At 42.2% G+C, this 18,218-nt stretch overlaps 2 protein-coding genes across 2 annotated transcripts; one reads left to right on the top strand and one right to left on the bottom strand.

Moving 5' to 3' along the window:
* Positions 1-3,628: 3,628 nt before the first annotated feature.
* On the bottom strand, positions 3,629-4,720 carry LOC311498531 (olfactory receptor 52D1-like). The gene has a single exon (XM_084559164.1). The coding sequence runs from the start codon at positions 4,565-4,567 to the stop codon at positions 3,638-3,640; it is 930 nt and encodes a 309-aa protein (XP_084415290.1). The 5' UTR covers positions 4,568-4,720; the 3' UTR covers positions 3,629-3,637.
* Positions 4,721-9,942: 5,222 nt separating this feature from the next.
* Positions 9,943-16,131, top strand: LOC311498562 (olfactory receptor 52K1-like). Its single transcript, XM_084559216.1, has 2 exons — positions 9,943-10,459; positions 15,402-16,131. The coding sequence occupies exons 1-2, from the start codon at positions 10,133-10,135 to the stop codon at positions 16,020-16,022; spliced, it is 948 nt and encodes a 315-aa protein (XP_084415342.1). The 5' UTR covers positions 9,943-10,132; the 3' UTR covers positions 16,023-16,131.
* The last annotated feature ends 2,087 nt before the right edge of the window (positions 16,132-18,218 follow it).

Here is an 18,218-nt window from a genome sequence, read left to right as displayed (position 1 = left end):
CGACACCATGCAATGCAGGGATGTCTCCAGGTCCTGGTTTGCTCTCTCTGTAGGGCAGTCAGACTGGGGGTGGAATCCAGAATAAAGGCTGGCTGTGGCCCCAATGCCCTGACAAAAGGCTCACCAAACCTGTGACACAAACTGAGGTCCGCTTTCAGACGTAATGTACACTGGAATGTCATGTAAACAAATTACATGATTAGTCAATAGATCAGCCGTTTCCTTGGCTGATGGCAGTTTGGGGATGGCAATAAAATGCGCAGCCTTAGAAAAACAATCCGGTCACAAAGTCCAGGGTTCTGTGGGACCACGGCTGACTTAGGATGGGCAGAGGCTGAAGGAGACCAGGGCGTGGTGAACTCACGGTCTTCCTTCTAGCACAGACTGAACAGGCCACAATGTAGGAGCGTGTGTCCTGGTCCGTAGTGGACCACCAGAAGCTGCGTTTCAGAAGAGATAGTGTTGAAACCAGGATGGCAGGAGAATTTGCTACACCGAATCCATTGCAGCACTCGGGCTCGGGCTGAGTCGGGGACAAACTGAAGGCCAGAGGGACCAGTTCCTGGGTCAGGTTGAGTGCGAAGTGCTTCCTAGATACAGGAATCTCCCAGGTGATTGGGGCAACTATGTAGGAGGGAGGGAGAATGTTTTCTGGTTTGTCTGGGACCTCCTCCTGGTTTAATGTTGAGGGGAACCTGGGCGATAGGTAAGGGTAAAGTTAAACCTGCTGACGAAGAGTGCCCACCTCACTTGCTGGGGATTTAACCTCTTGGCAGACTGGACATAAGCCAGGTTCTTGTGGTTGGTCCAAACCACGAATGGTTGTTCAGTGGCCTCCAACCAATGTCTCCACTCTTCCAAAGCCATCTTCACCGTCAGCAGTTCCCTGTTGCCTACATCATAGTACCGTTCAGCTGGTGACAGTTGTTTGGAGAAAAAGGTGCAGAGGTGGAGCTTGTTCTCAGGACCACGGCGCTTAGACAGAGCGGCTTCCACTCCTGCATCTGAAGCATCCACCTCAACAATGAATGGGAGGGAAGAATCAGGGTGAACAAGAACCGGGGCTGTGGTGAAGAGCCTCTTGAAACGGGGAAAAGCAGCATCAGCCTCCGAGGACCACTGGAACGGCACTTCAGAAGAGGTAAGGCAGGTGAGAGGTGCAATCACGGTGCTAAAGTTCTTAATAAACCTTCAATAGAAGTTGGCTAAACCAATAAATCTTTGCAACTCTCTTCGGTTGCCAGGAATTGGCCATTTAGACACTGCTTCCACTTTCTCAGGGGCAGTCTTATCCTGTCCCTCCACAATAACGAAACCCAGGAAACTGACCTTCTTGGCATGAAATCCACACTTCTCTGCCTTTGCATAGAGTCTGTTATCTGAAGAACAGCCCGCACATGCACCTGGTGAAAAGTTGAATCTTTCTTGGGCACAAAAAAGAATCCGGCTCCTAGGGGGGACAAGGAAGGCCGGATGATCCCTGCAGCCAGGGAATCTCGGCTGTATCGCTCCATAGCCTCATGCTCTGGTGTGGAGAGATTGTAAAGGTGGCTTGAAGGGAGGGGGGCACCAGGGAGCAGGTCAAATAAGCAATCATAGGACCTATGGGGGGCAGGAAGAGTGCTTTGGACTTACTAAACACCTGCTGTAGGTCATGGTAAGCTTCAGGAACGCCACAGAGGTCTGAGGGCTCAGGAAAAGGATCTGCTCCTGTTGGTGGACTTTAAACAATTCTCAAAACAAAAGGTGCTCCAACTCAAGCGCTACCACCAGACCAATCCATGTTGGGGTTGTGTACCTTTAACCAGGGAGCCTTAGAATGAGTGGTGTCCTGGGTGAGGAAATAATGACGAAGCGTATGGATTCTCTATGGTTTCCAGAGATAACAAGCATGGGGGCTGGGTGCAGTGCGTTACCCTGGCCAGGAATCTCCACTGGTAGAACAGTCTGAGGCTCCTTCAAAGGCTCGAGAGTTAAACCTGCTTGTTCCGCCACCTGTTGATCGAGGAAATTCCCCTTGGCCCCTGAGTCCACCAACGGCAACATGGGTAGAGAAAAGAAGTTACAACAAAGAGAAGCAGGCGACTGAAAACGATGTAGCTCCTCTTGGAGGGATTTGGTTTGGCCCACCAGGACCCCCACTGTTACTGGTGAGCTTGGTCTTTTGGTCGTACCAGACAGATGGTAATAAAATGTCTTCTTCTGCCAGAATAGAGGCACTCCCCTGCCTGGCGCCTCTGTAGCCTCTCCACAGGGGTTAGGTGAGCCCGACCAAGCTGCTTCATTAACTTCATGGAGGCATCACTGTGAAAATCTGGGTGATCAAACACTCCCATTAATCCAGGCCCACTCTCCATTTGGACATGTGGAGAACCAAAGAACCCAAAGTGTTCCACATTGGGTTTTTACCTCTTGAAATGGAATCTGGCTACAAAATCCTACTGATTCCACTACAGGAGGCAACGTACACACAATTCAACCTTTGGACATTTTATTTATCCTGGACATCATCATATTCTACCATTGTGCACATTATACAATCCAGAAGGAGAATAAGATTTCCTCCATGTTGTTCACACATGTAACTCCCCAGGGGAACCAGTCACCAAGGCATGCTACATATCAATGCTAAGCTAACTTTCACAGCAAGATGGCTGTATTGTGTTTAATATTTGATGTTCAGCCAGGTTCGTTGAGTAAAAGGGGTTACGGTTCTCACATGTAGCCATGTCCATCATCATTCTCTTCCAGCCTTCACAGCAGGTAATTTTGTCATTACTCCACTTCAGTAAAATGTTCTTCCTCACAGCAGGAGTGTCTGCTCAGGAGGCCCAGGGTGGGGGTTACTGGGAGCATCTCCAGGTCCATAATCAACATAATGCATCTATACCACTACTTAGGCAAGTTACGGTATGACCAAAGACAACAAGTTCACACAGAGGAAAGAGACATGTTTAAATAATGTCTACTTGCTTTGCACAGTTATAGCCTCAGATGGATTTAGTTTGTGTCCAGATATATTGATATTAAGGTAAAGAAAAACAAAGTGCTTTATTTGTCATTATACATGGTCAGATAGAGAGTTAGCCCTGTGACCGAGTGCACCGCCACTGTGGGCCAACCTGACCCGGCACCGAGCTCCCATGCTTTTTGATGACAGTGGGAGGAAACTGGAGAACCTGGAGAGAACTCACGCAGACACAGGGAGAACATGCAAACTACACACAGAAAGGAACCAGTCAGACTGGATTAGAACCCAGAACCTTCTGGTTGTGAGGAATCAGTGCTAACTACCACACCACTGTGCCACCACTTAAAAACATTTTGTTATAAATTCTCACATTTAAGTTGTGACTCCTCAGTGGCCTCCACACTACAGACCCTTTACTCAAGTTTTAGGTCATGTCTTGAAGATGAAGAGTTGTTTGATATAACTTTGAAATATACATAAATACATTCAAGTCACATTAAACACAACACTTCTATCTCCTTTGTACAATTATTTATTCACATTGTAGAAAAAAAGCCAAACATGTAGAAACTATTGAAGTAAATATATTTTATGATTCAAGTCGTAACACAGTGTACAATTAGAAGAAAGCAAAGGTCCAGTTATGTTAAAGTTAATGTGCTAATACTAATACGATACATGTGACAAGAGATTTTTACATGCAAGACGGATCTTAGACAGATTGAGGCCGTACATTAGAGGGTTGAAGAGCGGTGGACATGTGAGGAAGTATAACGATAAAAAAATCCTCAACATGTTTGGTACACTGCTCATGTTGAATCTGCTCTGTAATATCTCAAAGCAGGCGCCAAAGGAGAAGTTGAGCAGGGAGGCCAGGTGAGGGGTGCAGGTGCTGAGAGCTTTCTGTCGGGTCTGTTTAGATCCAGAGAAACAGACTCTGAGAATCTTCATGTACGTGTGAATGATTAAAATTAAAGGACCGAACACAGAGAGAGTACTAACAGACAGGCCGAAGATGTTATTGACTGTGGTGTCGTAACAGGCCAGTTTCACCACAGAGTGGTTGTCACAGTAGACCTTGTTAATAATGTTTCCACAGCGTTTTAAAGGAACAATCAGAGGCAGTGTAATGACATTTACAAAGATCGGAGGCAACCATATAACTGCCATAAGGGCTGCAACTTTATTATAAGACATATGTTTATTATATTCTAGTGGAGAACAGATAGCGAGGTAGCGATCATAGGACATGATGGCTAAGTTTAAATACTCTACACCTCCATAAGTATAGACACAGAACATCTGCAGGAAACAGAACGGAGCAGAAACCAAGTGAAGGTCAGAGAGGATCTGAACCAGGAGGAACGGGAACAAGGTGGTACTACCATACAGTCCATTGACAAACAGGCTGCACAGGAACATGTACATAGGTTCATGTAAGCTCCTGTTCACACAGATCACCACGATCAGAAGAACATTAGCTGCAACTATAAACATGTACAGAGACATAACAGTGAAGAAATACAAGTATTTAAATGCCCCAGTGTCATAGTAGGCAGAGAGAGTGAAATATGAATCTGGTGTAGAGTTGATCATGAGTCTCGTTTTAGTTTTACAACATCTCACACAAAGCAAAGGTTCTGTTGTAGAACTTACTGGAAGATGTAAACTGCTAAACACTGCTCACTTTTCATAATGTGCAGCTGAAACATCAACATCTGATAAAAAGAAGTCAGAGTTATAAAACTACACAGACCCATTGTTAAGGAAACAGTTTCAACAAACCACAAATGTAAGAGATCGGCCTTAAAGTCAAGAGGAGTAAAGTTATAAATTATAAAACAACGTCTGACATGTCTCCTGTAGCCAGCATGAGTCCCTCCTACCTGAGCTCAAACTCTTCTTTGACTTTTTAAACTTTTACAGACAGAGGACGCCCACAGCCACAGTGTGACCTCATTAACTGGTTAATTCTCATGTTGAAGTTACGTCAGTGAAATAATGAAACTCTGAAGCTTTCATGTTCATCATGTCAACTTCTCACTGTTTCACAATAAACACAGAGGTGTGTCTAGGTTGTGTTTAAAAAAAATCCCTTACCATTGTGTTCCTGTAAGATAGAATGACCATAAGCGTCCTCTAGTAGCCGTAGGGTCAGAAAACCTGAGTAGGGAGGATGTTGGGGTGGATGGAGCAGTCCACAAAACATTGGACTTTAACATAATACAATTCAGATACATGACGTGTCAATGGATATCAATACTAACATGCTGAGGCTAAGGCACCATGAGCCACAACCAATCATATGTCTACACGTCCCTTTTAGGACGTAGGAATTGTAGGATGTAAAGTTATAAAACCCCATCTTGTGATTTTATTTTGAAAAACATTCAGCTACGTCTCACTGGTCTTACTGTAGAAGTTAATGAGAGCATCAGTAGCTCTGACAGAGACAGTGGTAAATGTAAATGACTGTGAATCAGTCAGTAATAGGAGCTGATCTTCAGGTCAGGACTCCATCTGATGTTGTCATCATTCCAATGTATATAATATATATTCCTCTGTCTCTATTTGTTGTACATTTTTATTTTAGTTTACTAGATTTTACTTATATTTTGTAGGGGCCCTATTGATTTTGTTGCGATTTTTCTTATTATTATTATTCTGCTTCGCTAAAAGTGTCTGCTCAGGACAAACTGCAAGGGCAAAAGGCATCAAACCTGGTAACTTGTTAGAAGTCCTAGTAGTTCACTTTGCCAAGGTGTCAATACACATGCCTACAGCTAGGTGGCGCTATAATAAGCCAATTTAGAAAACGAAAAGTTCTCAAAAGAACTTTAGCAGGGTTATTAATTACAAAGTTAATGGCTAATTAATTTTTATGGTGTTATAACATTATAAGTCCAAAGCTAATATTTTGTGAAGTATATACCCAAACTTAATCAAACTCCATATCATTGATAATAATATGATTCTGTACAAGCACCCCAACTTTTGTGACCCATGGTCTCTAGGGGGTGCAACAAAGGCAACATTTCGATATCTCAAAAACTGCAATAGCTCCATTCATGACATTTGGCATACACAATCTGTGACATATTGTGTAGACGCCTATCAAGTTGCGTGACATTACGTCAACAGGGGGCCCTACAGGTGACGTGTAAATAATTGAGTCCTATCTCCTACTCAGTTGGCAGACCCAGCTTTCCCCTAGTCACACTTGACCTCCTGTCAGGTCTTTTCCCACCTGCTTTAACCCATGACTCCCTCTAGTGGCAGACTGAGGCAATGGCACCTGTGAAAGACTGCATACAAGCAGACCCCACATTTCGTTGCTTCCGGCCCACCTGACTCTCATTCACTTGTCAGCCAAAGGATTCCTCCACAGACACTTTGCCTCCATTCAGGCCATGTCCGACCCGCTTATGCCTCTGCGTCCCGCTCAGGGATGACTTCGCCACAGCATGGACCCCTTTATGATCGCTTGCGATCATCTAGTTTTATTTTATCTTTCATTTACTTGAGGTTCGTAAGAGTGTTTTTAATGTGCAACTAAGCTACTGTGACCAAGTAATTTCCCTTGAATGAATAAAGCTTATCTAAGTCTAAGTGTAGCTTTCTTTTGTTTTTGGTCATTTAGCTACTGCCTTGTTGAAGCATGGACCACCAAGGCTCAAAAATCCGTACGTGCACACGTTCATGTGTAAACTGTATTATTTTAAAGATCTGTTGTGGTTCTTGCTGCAGGAAGGAATCTCAGTGAATCAAGTGGTCGACTGAAATCAATGGCAGTCATGAATATACAGTGAACACATACAGTACACTATGAAGCACCTTTACTGTGTGGTTAAAACTTTTACTTTTTCAAGTTCATAAACTTCTTACAGAGGAAATATTATTTTTCTCACATCAAAGTTCGGTACAAAGAGATTAGTCCTGTTTTCCGGAAGAACTTTGCAGTTGGAAACACAAGAGAGGAACTGGAAGTCAACGTGAACCACTCAGTGAAATAATCTGTAACTTTTACAGATTATTTCACTGAGTTTTCTTTTCATGTTCAGTATAAACACGTAGTCTAGGACCTGAAGCTGCTCTGTTCTCAGTAGCTGTTTGTTAACCATGCTAATTGGCCAGTTAGTGACGCTGGTTCCATCCTCCAGAGTGTCCTAGTGTCCACACAGACTCCGGCCTCTGTGGCTTCATCTTGTATCCTGGATGAAAATAGCTGCTGCTGATGAGGCTGAAGGAACGAGGAGTCTGCTGGGACTCATTACTGTCAATGATACAACAAACAAGCACACAGCAGTAAACAGGAGAGAAAATGACCCATAAAGAATGAGATGATGTAACAGCAGATATTCTATACGGTTTAGACAAGTTTAAAAGAAGTTCATTTTAAGATTTAAAAATGGTCAAAATTAAACATACAGCCTATGCTTTATTTGGTTTGAGCCTCCTGATGAGTCGCTCCTCGATCTGACAGGTATTCAGGTTCAGGTATAATCATTCGGGGGTTTCACAACATTTCTTGTTCCTGACACAAACTGTGAGGTTTGAGACAGTTGTTCATAAAATGTAAAGTTAAGCTCCATCAATTCTACAGTCAGCTTAGATTAGCACAGTCATGTTGGAACATCCACTTATATCCACATTTCACCATCACAGAGGCTTTTAAATGGAGAACATTGGTAATGGAGAACCAGGTCCACTAGTAGTCCAGGATGATGATGCTACCACCACCTGTCCATGTGGTCAGCTTCAGATTTTAGTCAGTCCAGAAGCTTTTCATTTTGGACCAGGATGTCCTCTCAGTCTGTTCCTTTGAGTTACTGTCAGGCCTGAACACTGATGGTCTCTGTTCTGTTTCTGACAATCTGAACCAGTTCCTTTAGATCTGTGTTCTTTTGGACAATGGACATCCTTTTTATGTCATGAGACGATACCTGTTGTTGTCAGTCATGATCATTAATGTGAAGTCATGAGGACTTGGCAAAACAAATGAACTTGAAAGAAATTAGGAACAGTCACAGACAAACCTAATATCAAGTGGATTTAAAACAGACATCGTCGTCTCCAGTGTCACAGGCAACAATGTTGACGCTCATGATGTCCGGTTGTAGCACAGCCTGACTCTAGCCTGCCTCTATGGTACACTAGGATGAACTCTACTACTGTAGTAGAGTTTGGGTTTTTATATAGTGTCTTGCTACCTATTGGTTCTCAAAGCACTTTACAGTCACAGATACATCTACCCATTTACTCACACACATTCACACACCACTACCACACACTGGGATCAACTTCAGGACACTTCAGCATGTGGCACATTCTGGGGATCAAACCGCTAACCTTCTGGTTCGTGGACCACCTCTACATACTGAGCCACAGCTGCCCCACAGTTTCAGAAGTACTGCTTATTCTGTTGAGAATTTTCCCACCAATCACATGACTGGCAGCACTACGGTAGATGAGTCCATTAGGGGCACTCATATGGTTTATCTGGTCATGGACTCAAAAACTCCTTTCCTTCTCTTGGACACCAACTCCCAGTCCCAAAGACTCCCAACGTGACATAAGTGGCCTATTGGCTGGATTCTATTCATAGATAGATATATACCACAGACTTTATATAAGAGATGGATGGAGGAACTGCTCCTCTAAAGCCAAATCAAGAAGAGCTCCCCCTGGTGACTGGCTGCAGTATAGGTCATAAGCTCCACCTCCTCCATGTTAGTGGGCGGGACTCGGGCCAAGTACATGTCACATCATTTTTTTTTTCATGCATGGTTTCTATATAATGTTGATGAATGTTCAAGAGTCAGTTCTATGGATAAGTTTTGTTTTAGTTATTTGACGCTATAGAAACAGGATGTGACATCATGATCACTAACAGTTGGTCATGACAGCTAAAACAGTCCTGTAGGACCATGAGAGTAGGAAACATAAATAAATAAGTCCAGTGTATAATCCAACATTTGGATGGAGGTAGAGCAGAGCGTAGTATTAACCAGTCACCAGTGAGTCTGGAGGCAGCGTGGGCGGGGCATTGATAACGTGGCTCTGCTGTCAGACAGAAATGATCAGCCTCACTTTGACCAATGGGAGGAAGTGGAGACACATTGTCCATGTCGTACATATACTCTGTGGTACAACAGATCAACAGATGACCCATGTTCTCATGAAGCTCTAGATGAGGTGTCTTTTCAGGCGTTAAATCCTCACTGCGCCTCCCCGTGGTGAAATGAAACATTGCAACCATACAGACACTGATTGCAACACATACCAGGAAGCGCTGCACAGGACGGGTCAAGGAGGAGCCTCCATCACAGTCACTAAGATAACTATGGAGTTAAAGAAATCTCATCTAAGAACTTTGCTAGTTACGTGAAGTTATTGACCTCCTACCTTTTACTGACACATATTTAAACAGTGGACAGTAGAGTAGATGATGGATTAGCATTTAGCATTGAGCTAAAACTTTCCATACATGTAGTTCCTGGAATGAATCGTTCCTCTTTACTCTGTAACATCTGATCCAAACCTTCTAAATGATTCACATTAAACTAAAGAGAGAAACACTGATTAATGTTTAGTCTAAAGATGACCACTGGTGTCAGTTTGACTCTCTGTAAGAATTAAAAGTTGATAAAGATGAAATGACGAAAATCTAAATAAGACTAATGAACATTTTCTAAGACTAAATCAAAAATGGCATTTTTTCCAGTGTTAATGGCAACATTAACACTGGAGTGAATTCAGTCATTTTACTGCATGTCACCACTAAAACGCAGATGTCTGGGACTTCATTTTAATTAGAAAACGTATTTTTGGTTGCAGTGACACGGTTGCTTGGTGGCGTTGAACGTCCAACCTGTGCAGCCAATAGCAGCAGCAGATGGACGGTATTAAAATGTTGAGTCAGTGACTGAGCACAGACGGATGGGTGGGGGCGACTCGGCTACGACACCAACAACAAGTAAAACCTGTTTGTTTAACTCTAGTTCATCTCTGTACATATCTAGATGTTCTTAAATACATCTAGATATGTACAGACACAGAGCTTCTAGAGCTTCACAGAGTTTAAACGTCACCTTTTTGTCTTTCTGTTTTCAGATTGTTTGAACTACAATCCTTGACAAGAACGTTTTAAAAGAGGGGAGCATGGAGAACGTCTCTTCACACAAACACTTTATTCTCAATGGTTTCAATGAACTGGGAGCGCTGAGGCCTCTCCTCTTCATCCCGTTCTTCATCATGTTTGTGGTGTCTCTGTTGTCCAACTCCCTTCTGCTCTATGTCATCGTCTCACAGAGAAGTCTCCACTCGCCCATGTACGTCCTCATCGCTGCCATGGCGTGCGTTGACCTGAGTCTTCCTCTCTTCTTCGTCCCTAACATGCTGCTGAGTTTCCTGTTGGACTGGAGGGGGATCTCTCTGAGTGGATGTCTGCTTCAGATGTACTTCATTCACTTTGTGGGAACCTTTCAGTCCACGTTGCTGGTATGGATGGCTCTGGACCGCTACTTTGCCATCTGCACGCCGCTCTACTACCATGAACACATGTCTTCACAAAGGTTTCTAAAGTTTGTGATCCCACTTGTTGTAAGAAATGTCCTGATGAACACAGGGATGGTTAGTCTTGCAGGAACATTGTCATTCTGTACAAATGTGATAAGTCACTGTTTCTGTGAACACATGGCCTTGGTGGAGTTAGCCTGTGGAAGCACCGCCATCAACAACCTGGTGGGGCTGCTGACCGTGTTCCTCGTTCCTGTTTTTGACGTCATCTTTATCTTTGGTTCCTATGTGGTGATATTCAGCTCAGTATGGAGGTCCGGTACGTCCGGCGTTAAAGCTCTTCACACCTGCATCACCCATGTGGTGGTCATCACAGTCAGCCTGACTGTAGCGCTCGTTGCTTTCTTGTCGTATCGCATCAGAAACAGTCTTCCTGCAGCCGTTAGAGTTTTCTTCAGCACGATGTACCTGCTGTTCCCGAGCTGTTTCAACCCGATTATCTACGGCATCAGGACCACCGAGATCCGGCAACACATCCTGAAGACGCTGAGCTGCTGTCGCTTCGTACAAAAGTGCCTGAAATGAAACAAGTCTGCATCTAAAATGTCATGTGCAAAGCAAAAGTAGATCAGAAATCAGTAACAACCTGAAGTGCTATTGTTAAACATTAATTATAACTTTGGTGCTGAATGTTTTTCCTGACGGGGGTGAGAGGTGTCAGATGAGGAGCATGGGCACTAATGAGTCTGGTACAGGACAAAGAATGTACTTTATGTGTGGTCTAACCAAGTGGTTGGTTCAAGAGGTTCATGTTGGTCAGAGGCTGCTGACAGACCTGGAAACTGGTAAACTGTCAACATCTGGTTGACTTTCAGATAGTGGAGAACATCTGTCATAGTTCCTGAAGCAAGAACCTGGTCATGGGACGACTCAGGATGTCTTCACTCAGCTCCTGATCTCAGCTGATCTGGGTTAGGGTTAGGGTTAGGTTGGGCAAGAAGACGCAGCGCTCAGAATGAGGGCACGGGCACAGGGGAATAAAATGTATAAAATACCTTTTAATAAACCAGGGTTGTTTAAAGACAGTGGGAAAACTGTTAAAAGTAATAAATGTAATAAAAAGACCCATAAAAATAATGAAAAATGCCAAAGAGCGTAGTTAAAAAAAAAAGGGGGGAGGGGGGCTTTATTTAATAAAATTTCTTGGTAGGGGATCCCCTCTGCGAGTCAATCCCCGGAAATTGGGGACAATTAAAGCATAATACTTCTCTGTGGGTTTGTCAGAAATAAATAATTAATCAATAAATAAATAAATAATTAAATTCTCGGGGTTAGTCACGATAACAACCAGCATGCATGATATAAACTAAAATGTTAATAAAAACACACCAAATCAACATGCATTTAAAACAAGTAATAAAACATTCAATAAAAAATATATTAAAAAGTGCATAAAAGTTCATGTATCTAACAGAGAGGAATATATGCTAAGAGGAGTGAGAGAAATAAAGAAAGAGAGGAGGAAGAAAAGAGAAGGGGTGGGGGTTTGTTCCAAGGCAGAGGGGATCCCGATCAAGACCTGTAGGATGGAAAAGATTCTGGAAGACAAGGGAGGTTGACATTTCTAGTATATGCTGTCCAAATCTTAGTTCTTAACAAGTGAAATGGATTCCCTCAGTATTTTTCATTGAGTCCTGTCAGCTCCATGGTCTGTAATAGTTGGATCCATTTCCTCTCCGCCGCCCAACGTTGAGCAGTAGTCCAGTCTCTATTACTCTCCAGGCCAATACTCTGTACATTCTGACGGCCATGGAGTTTAAAATGCTCATACAGGACACCCGTTCCATTACCCTTATTCATGGTATAGATGTGTTGTTTTATTCTCAAATATATTGCATTTCTCGTCTGCCCACATAAAATTTGTGGCAGGCCTTACATCAAATCGGGTACACTGGGTTAGGGTTAGGGGCTCCTCAGGGTTAGGGTTAGGGGGCTCCTCAGGGTTAGGGTTAGGGGGCTCCTCAGGGTTAGGGTTAGGGGGCTCCTCAGGGTTAGGGTTAGGGGGCTCCTCAGGGTTAGGGTTAGGGGCTCCTCAGGGGTCTGATTACACAAACATCTGTGTGAATTATAAATTATTAGTTGCTGTTCCATCCTCTGGTGACTGACTGATCACTTACTGACGTTATGACGTGATTGTTGGTACAATCTGTAAAACAGTTTTACAGCACTGGACATTGTTGATTGGTTGAATATACTTAAAATTATTATAAATGATTAAAATGATTTCTGTAAACTATTTGATTTGGTTTGTTCCATGTTTCTCTGTTTCAGTTTAATGTCACGGAGCTGCAGATGAAAATCTTTAATATGGGACATCGTTCAGCATTTACACAGAAAACATGAAGTAGGTCTCTGAGGTGGTGATCTGCAGTGAGAACCACTGACATGAACGGTCATCACAGACATAAGATAATTAATCATCAGATCTTTGATACGTTACTAATTTGCCTCATCTTTGCTTCAGGCCGGAGTAGAAAGGCATCTTCTAGATCTGGGAAAGTTACTTGACATTTGTCCTAAGAAATAAAAGTTCCAGGAACTTTATAGTGAAAAGTGTCTGATGTGATTAAAGCAGTAAATAACAGTTCTACATTATAATCACATTTAAATTAGACTCCAGACTCCAGACGAGGAATAGGAGCATGTTTAGTTATAATGGAGAACATGCAGTCATTGCACCGTATGTGATTTTTCAACAAAGCTTTTCCATATTTATTTGAATGTTTTGGTTTGAAACTGCTGCTGCTCTCTGGGATGTGGAGTCCAACAAATTAATTAAGTGTTGGACTTAGTCTCTGAGGCCAGTGGGACGTCAGACTGAATCAGCAGGAACAAATAGATGGAGAGAATCAGCAGCTCATGTCATCACACTGTGTAGGGAGCACGGTTCGGGATGAACAACCAGAACTAACAGCAAGTCAAACCCTGTTATTCATACGGATTACTGAGTGCTACAATCTGAGTTTCTCTGATCTAGTAAAACAACCTTGATTCTACTGCAGTGATCTGCCTCTCTTCTTATTTTACATAGTGACTGTGATTAACTTCATTTATTTCTTCAACGTGAAACCAAACTGGTTGGCTCTCTGAGAGGTTTGTTTGCTGAAATATTTGACAGTGTTGAGTTGTTTTTGCTCTAATTAATATTTATAGTTGAGTCTCTTTGTTTTAGCTCGTTGATCGATTGGTACATGACTCACTGGAGAAAATACCACACGGATGTTTTCGTTATTTGATTTTTAATCTTCACGTATAAACTACGTTGGGTAGAACATGTAATGCAGATGTCAAGCTAACAGAAATCTGTTGTGTTTGCAGCGTTGTAGAGTCTGTACGTCAGCTTTGAAACCCTGAGGTCATTAATGAACCGAGTTAAACAGACAGATCCATCTTCCAGAATCTAAACCATTTAATTAACAGGACCAACTTTAGAATAGATTCTATATGTGGTACATGTAAACATAACTGAAGACTACACAGATCACACAATGATCCTGTTTTCCTGCTCTGTTTACGATACATAACAAATATAATCAGACTGTTAAAGGTATAATACATTTACTCATGATAGATGTGATATATGTGTATATATATATATATATATATATATATATATATATAATGTATATTTTGAATAACAATACTATTGAATATATATTAACATGTAAACTGTATTTAATTGTCACAGTGATATTTAATTAACTGCTGGGTCGTCCCATTAAAAGGTTTTACATATTAATATAAGATTGACATGTTTTATATTTATTTTATTCTCCAATCAAAATAATAATTATCACTGTCACATAAATACAGTTCTTAGTTCTTAATCAGTTGTAAATACTTCCTTCTGAAAATATGAACTATGGTAGTTTTCTGTTTGTGTATATGAGGGATCCATCCTCAACATAAATACTTTACATTTCTGTAGGAAACCTGTATTTTATTAATGCAAAACTTCTATTATTAATTAATTATTAATTCTATGTGGTGCTAATATCAGTAAGTTTAAGAGCTTAAAAGAAGTCTAGATTTAATTTGTATTCTAAACTTTCTGCACGTTATCATTTTAAAGATTGATGCCTTGAAGTTGATAGATATTCTGTGTAAAGATAAGAACTGGGATTCAGATAATCCAGATAAATAACAAGTGAACTTGACCGGCCTGTTTACATCCAGTTAGTCTTAGTTGAGATGTGACTCCTGAACATAACATACTGTATGTAGCCCACATTTCAGAGTCAGGATTAAACACCTGCACACAAATTAGATTGTTATGATATTTAACTGAAATGTTTTTTTTTGTTTGTTTTTTTTAATTAAGTAAATTATAATTTTCTTTCCTCATTGATTGGTTTGGACTTTGAGGCCTGTAAGAGGCAGAGACTCTGAAACATCTTCTCTCCTTCATGTTTAGATCCACTGTCTCAAATAAAACTTTCTTGCTGGTTGCAGGTTGATTTGTCTAAAACTCCAGAGTAGGAGGTTTCAGGCGGAGACGAGGATGGAGGCGAGGATGGAGGCGAGGATGGAGAACGTCTCTTCACACAAACACTTTATTCTCAATGGTTTCAATGAACTGGGAGCGCTGAGGCCTCTCCTCTTCATCCCGTTCTTCATCATGTTTGTGGTGTCTCTGTTGTCCAACTCCCTTCTGCTCTATGTCATCGTCTCACAGAGAAGTCTCCACTCGCCCATGTACGTCCTCATCGCTGCCATGGCGTGCGTTGACCTGAGTCTTCCTCTCTTCTTCGTCCCTAACATGCTGCTGAGTTTCCTGTTGGACTGGAGGGGGATCTCTCTGGGTGGATGTCTGCTTCAGATCTATTTTGTTCACTTGTTAGGAACTTTCCAGTCCACCCTGCTGCTGTGGATGGCTCTGGACCGCTACTTTGCCATCTGCACGCCGCTGTTCTACCATGAACACATGTCTTCACAAAGGTTTCTAAAGTTTGTGATCCCACTTGTGATCAGAAATGTGCTGATGATCAGTCTGCTGGTGCTGCTGGCAGGAAAGTTGTCGTTCTGTCTCAGTAACGTGATAGACCACTGTTTCTGTGAACACATGGCCTTGGTGGAGCTGGCCTGTGGAAGCACCGCCATCAACAGCCTGGTGGGGCTGCTGACTGTGTTCTTCATCCCTGTAGCTGACTTCATCTTCATCACAGCCTCCTACATAGTCATATTCAGCTCTGTGTTGACTTCTGGCAAATCAGGTGTCAAAGCTCTGCACACATGTGTCACCCACATCGTAGTGATGACTGTTAGTCTGATCATCATACTCGTTGCTTTTCTGTCCTACCGGGTCAAGACTGGTCTCCCTGGAGCCGTCCGGGTTTTCTTCAGCTCCATGTACCTGTTCTTCCCGAGCTGTTTCAACCCGATTATCTACGGCATCAGGACCACGGAGATACGACAGCACATTGTGAGGACACTGACGTGTCGTCACTTGGTCCAAACTGCTCCACATTCTTAAACAAACCCAAGTATCATTATTCTATAAATACCTGTTTACACCAGGACAAAAAGAATGTTCCCAACAAGTTAGGACTCACAAAATAGAAGGAAAGAAAGAAACACATGGATAAACGTGGTCCCGACATGGACCTGCTGCCTCTGAACCAAACATGTGACTTGTTCTCCACCATGGGGTCACAGGGGGGCCTGGTGCTGGTCCTGCTATGGAGTGATGCCGTCCTTCCTTCTAATCCATCTTACATGGTCCACATATGTTCATCACTGAGGCCTGTCTGTCTTCTAACTATCACTGTTATCACTATCAACCACTGACTCACATACTGACCTGACATGTCCACATCATTAAACAGAACAATGAGACATTTATCCAAATAAAACGTCTGTTCAGACTCCCTTTGTGTGAAATTTGTCAGGATTGAAGAATATCGTTGGGAAATGGTTTCTAGGTTTTGGCTAATGATCTGGTTGCTGATTGTGAACTGACCAGAGTATTAATAGTTACCTTCCAGTAACTTCATGCTATCACTTTAATTTAGTCACTTATTAGCAGCTGATCTTTACTGACGCTGCTGCTCTCTGGTGTTTTTAGGACATTACACCAACTGGTTGACAAAGAGTTCAACTTTGTCTCTGCAGCCAATGGCAGCATCAGTCAGAAGCTATTAAATAGCTGTGTCAGCACTTTAGAATGAACAGATGGACGGATGGATGAATGGATGAATGGATGGACATCACTGACCTGTTGAAACAGTTCATATCTGTTTGCAGTTTGTCTCTAAATGTCAGCAGCTCTTCAGGAAGACTCTGACAGTGTGAGAACATAAAGCGACCTCTGATACTTTTCAATCATTTTATTGTCAAATATCTTGATTATCTTGTTTCTTGGTCTTCGTTACAGAATCATTCCAGACTTTTATTTCTGTTTCAGTGTTTTCAGTTTCCTCTTGGCTGTGAATCCAAATTCTCTGAGGGAACATGAGACTCTTCTGCTGTTTGTCAGGTTTGTTGCTGTAATTCTTTATGTTGCTGATGTGTTGCTATGTTGCTGCTAAATGCTAGACATGATTCATCTGAAGATGGTGTCTGTCGTATTTTTATTTGTCATTTTAAAGTTGACCTCTGTGTCAAAGTTTGCAAAGAACTGAGCAGAAAATGAAAAACATTAGAGACGTGTGACGGAGCTGATTCATGAAACGGGCTCCGGTTTTTGCTTGTTCTTCCACATTTCCAGTCAGTGTTATTTCTTTACAATCTGCACAGCAGGAAACACCAGGTGTGTTTAATGAATACACAAACCAACAAGAACACACAAAAGGATAAAAACAACATAGAAAACTGGAAACTGCTTCTAAATGTTAGAAATGAAACCTAATGAGAGTTTCCTAAACCTTTTGAACCCTGTCTCCTGACTCTTTACATTCACCTTTTAACTTAGCATGAAATGAAATAACCAGTCATGAATAACAACCAGTCAAAGATGCAGCTTTAGTTATGTGAGAAGCTGTTTGGTTCACTGGGTCACTAGATGTAGAACATCAGCACTGAAGGTCCTGATTCAGGTCTATGACAGCAGCTGATCTTTTAGTTGCTCAACTACATCATCAAATCAGTGTTGAGGTCAGATGTTCCATTTCCAGCTGATGTGCCACCTGTGACATTCAGTCTTGTACCTGATGAAATGACCTGTATTGTGCAGTTGTGCATGTTTAGATGTCGTGTGATACTGGTGGATGGAGCAGGTTGACCTGACTGTGTCTCTGTGTAACCAGAACCTTAACTCAATCACAGTGATGGGTTTTAGTGACCTGTCCCACAGTCAGCGTACTTCCTCTAGTGACTGGGGAGTGTGAGGATACAGAAGGAGGGACAGTGAACAGAAGTCACTGTAAGAATAGAAAAAGAAATAAAACATCTGATTGTCCAGGTGTTTACTGAGGCCTCCAGGTGTGTGTGTTGGAACCAGAACATGACTGTTACCTGTTAAATGTGTTTATCTGAAAGACTTTCATGGTGATGGAGTTAGAGATTCACCGTGTAGTAAAACCTTCTTGGTGCTGCTCCCGTGTTGTTCCAGGATCCTAGTGTTCAGAAATAAACTGAGGCTTCAACACGTTCCTTTTAGTCACTGAACTGTTTAATGTTTGCTGCTGTTTTCAGACCAATTCAACTAAAACCGGTTTAGGAGGAGACCAGG

Source organism: Chelon labrosus (assembly GCF_963514085.1).
Source record: "Chelon labrosus genome assembly, chromosome: 13".
NCBI lineage: Eukaryota > Metazoa > Chordata > Actinopteri > Mugiliformes > Mugilidae > Chelon > Chelon labrosus.
Note: the sequence above shows the minus strand (reverse complement) of the source record. Positions and strands in the feature narration are given on the sequence as shown.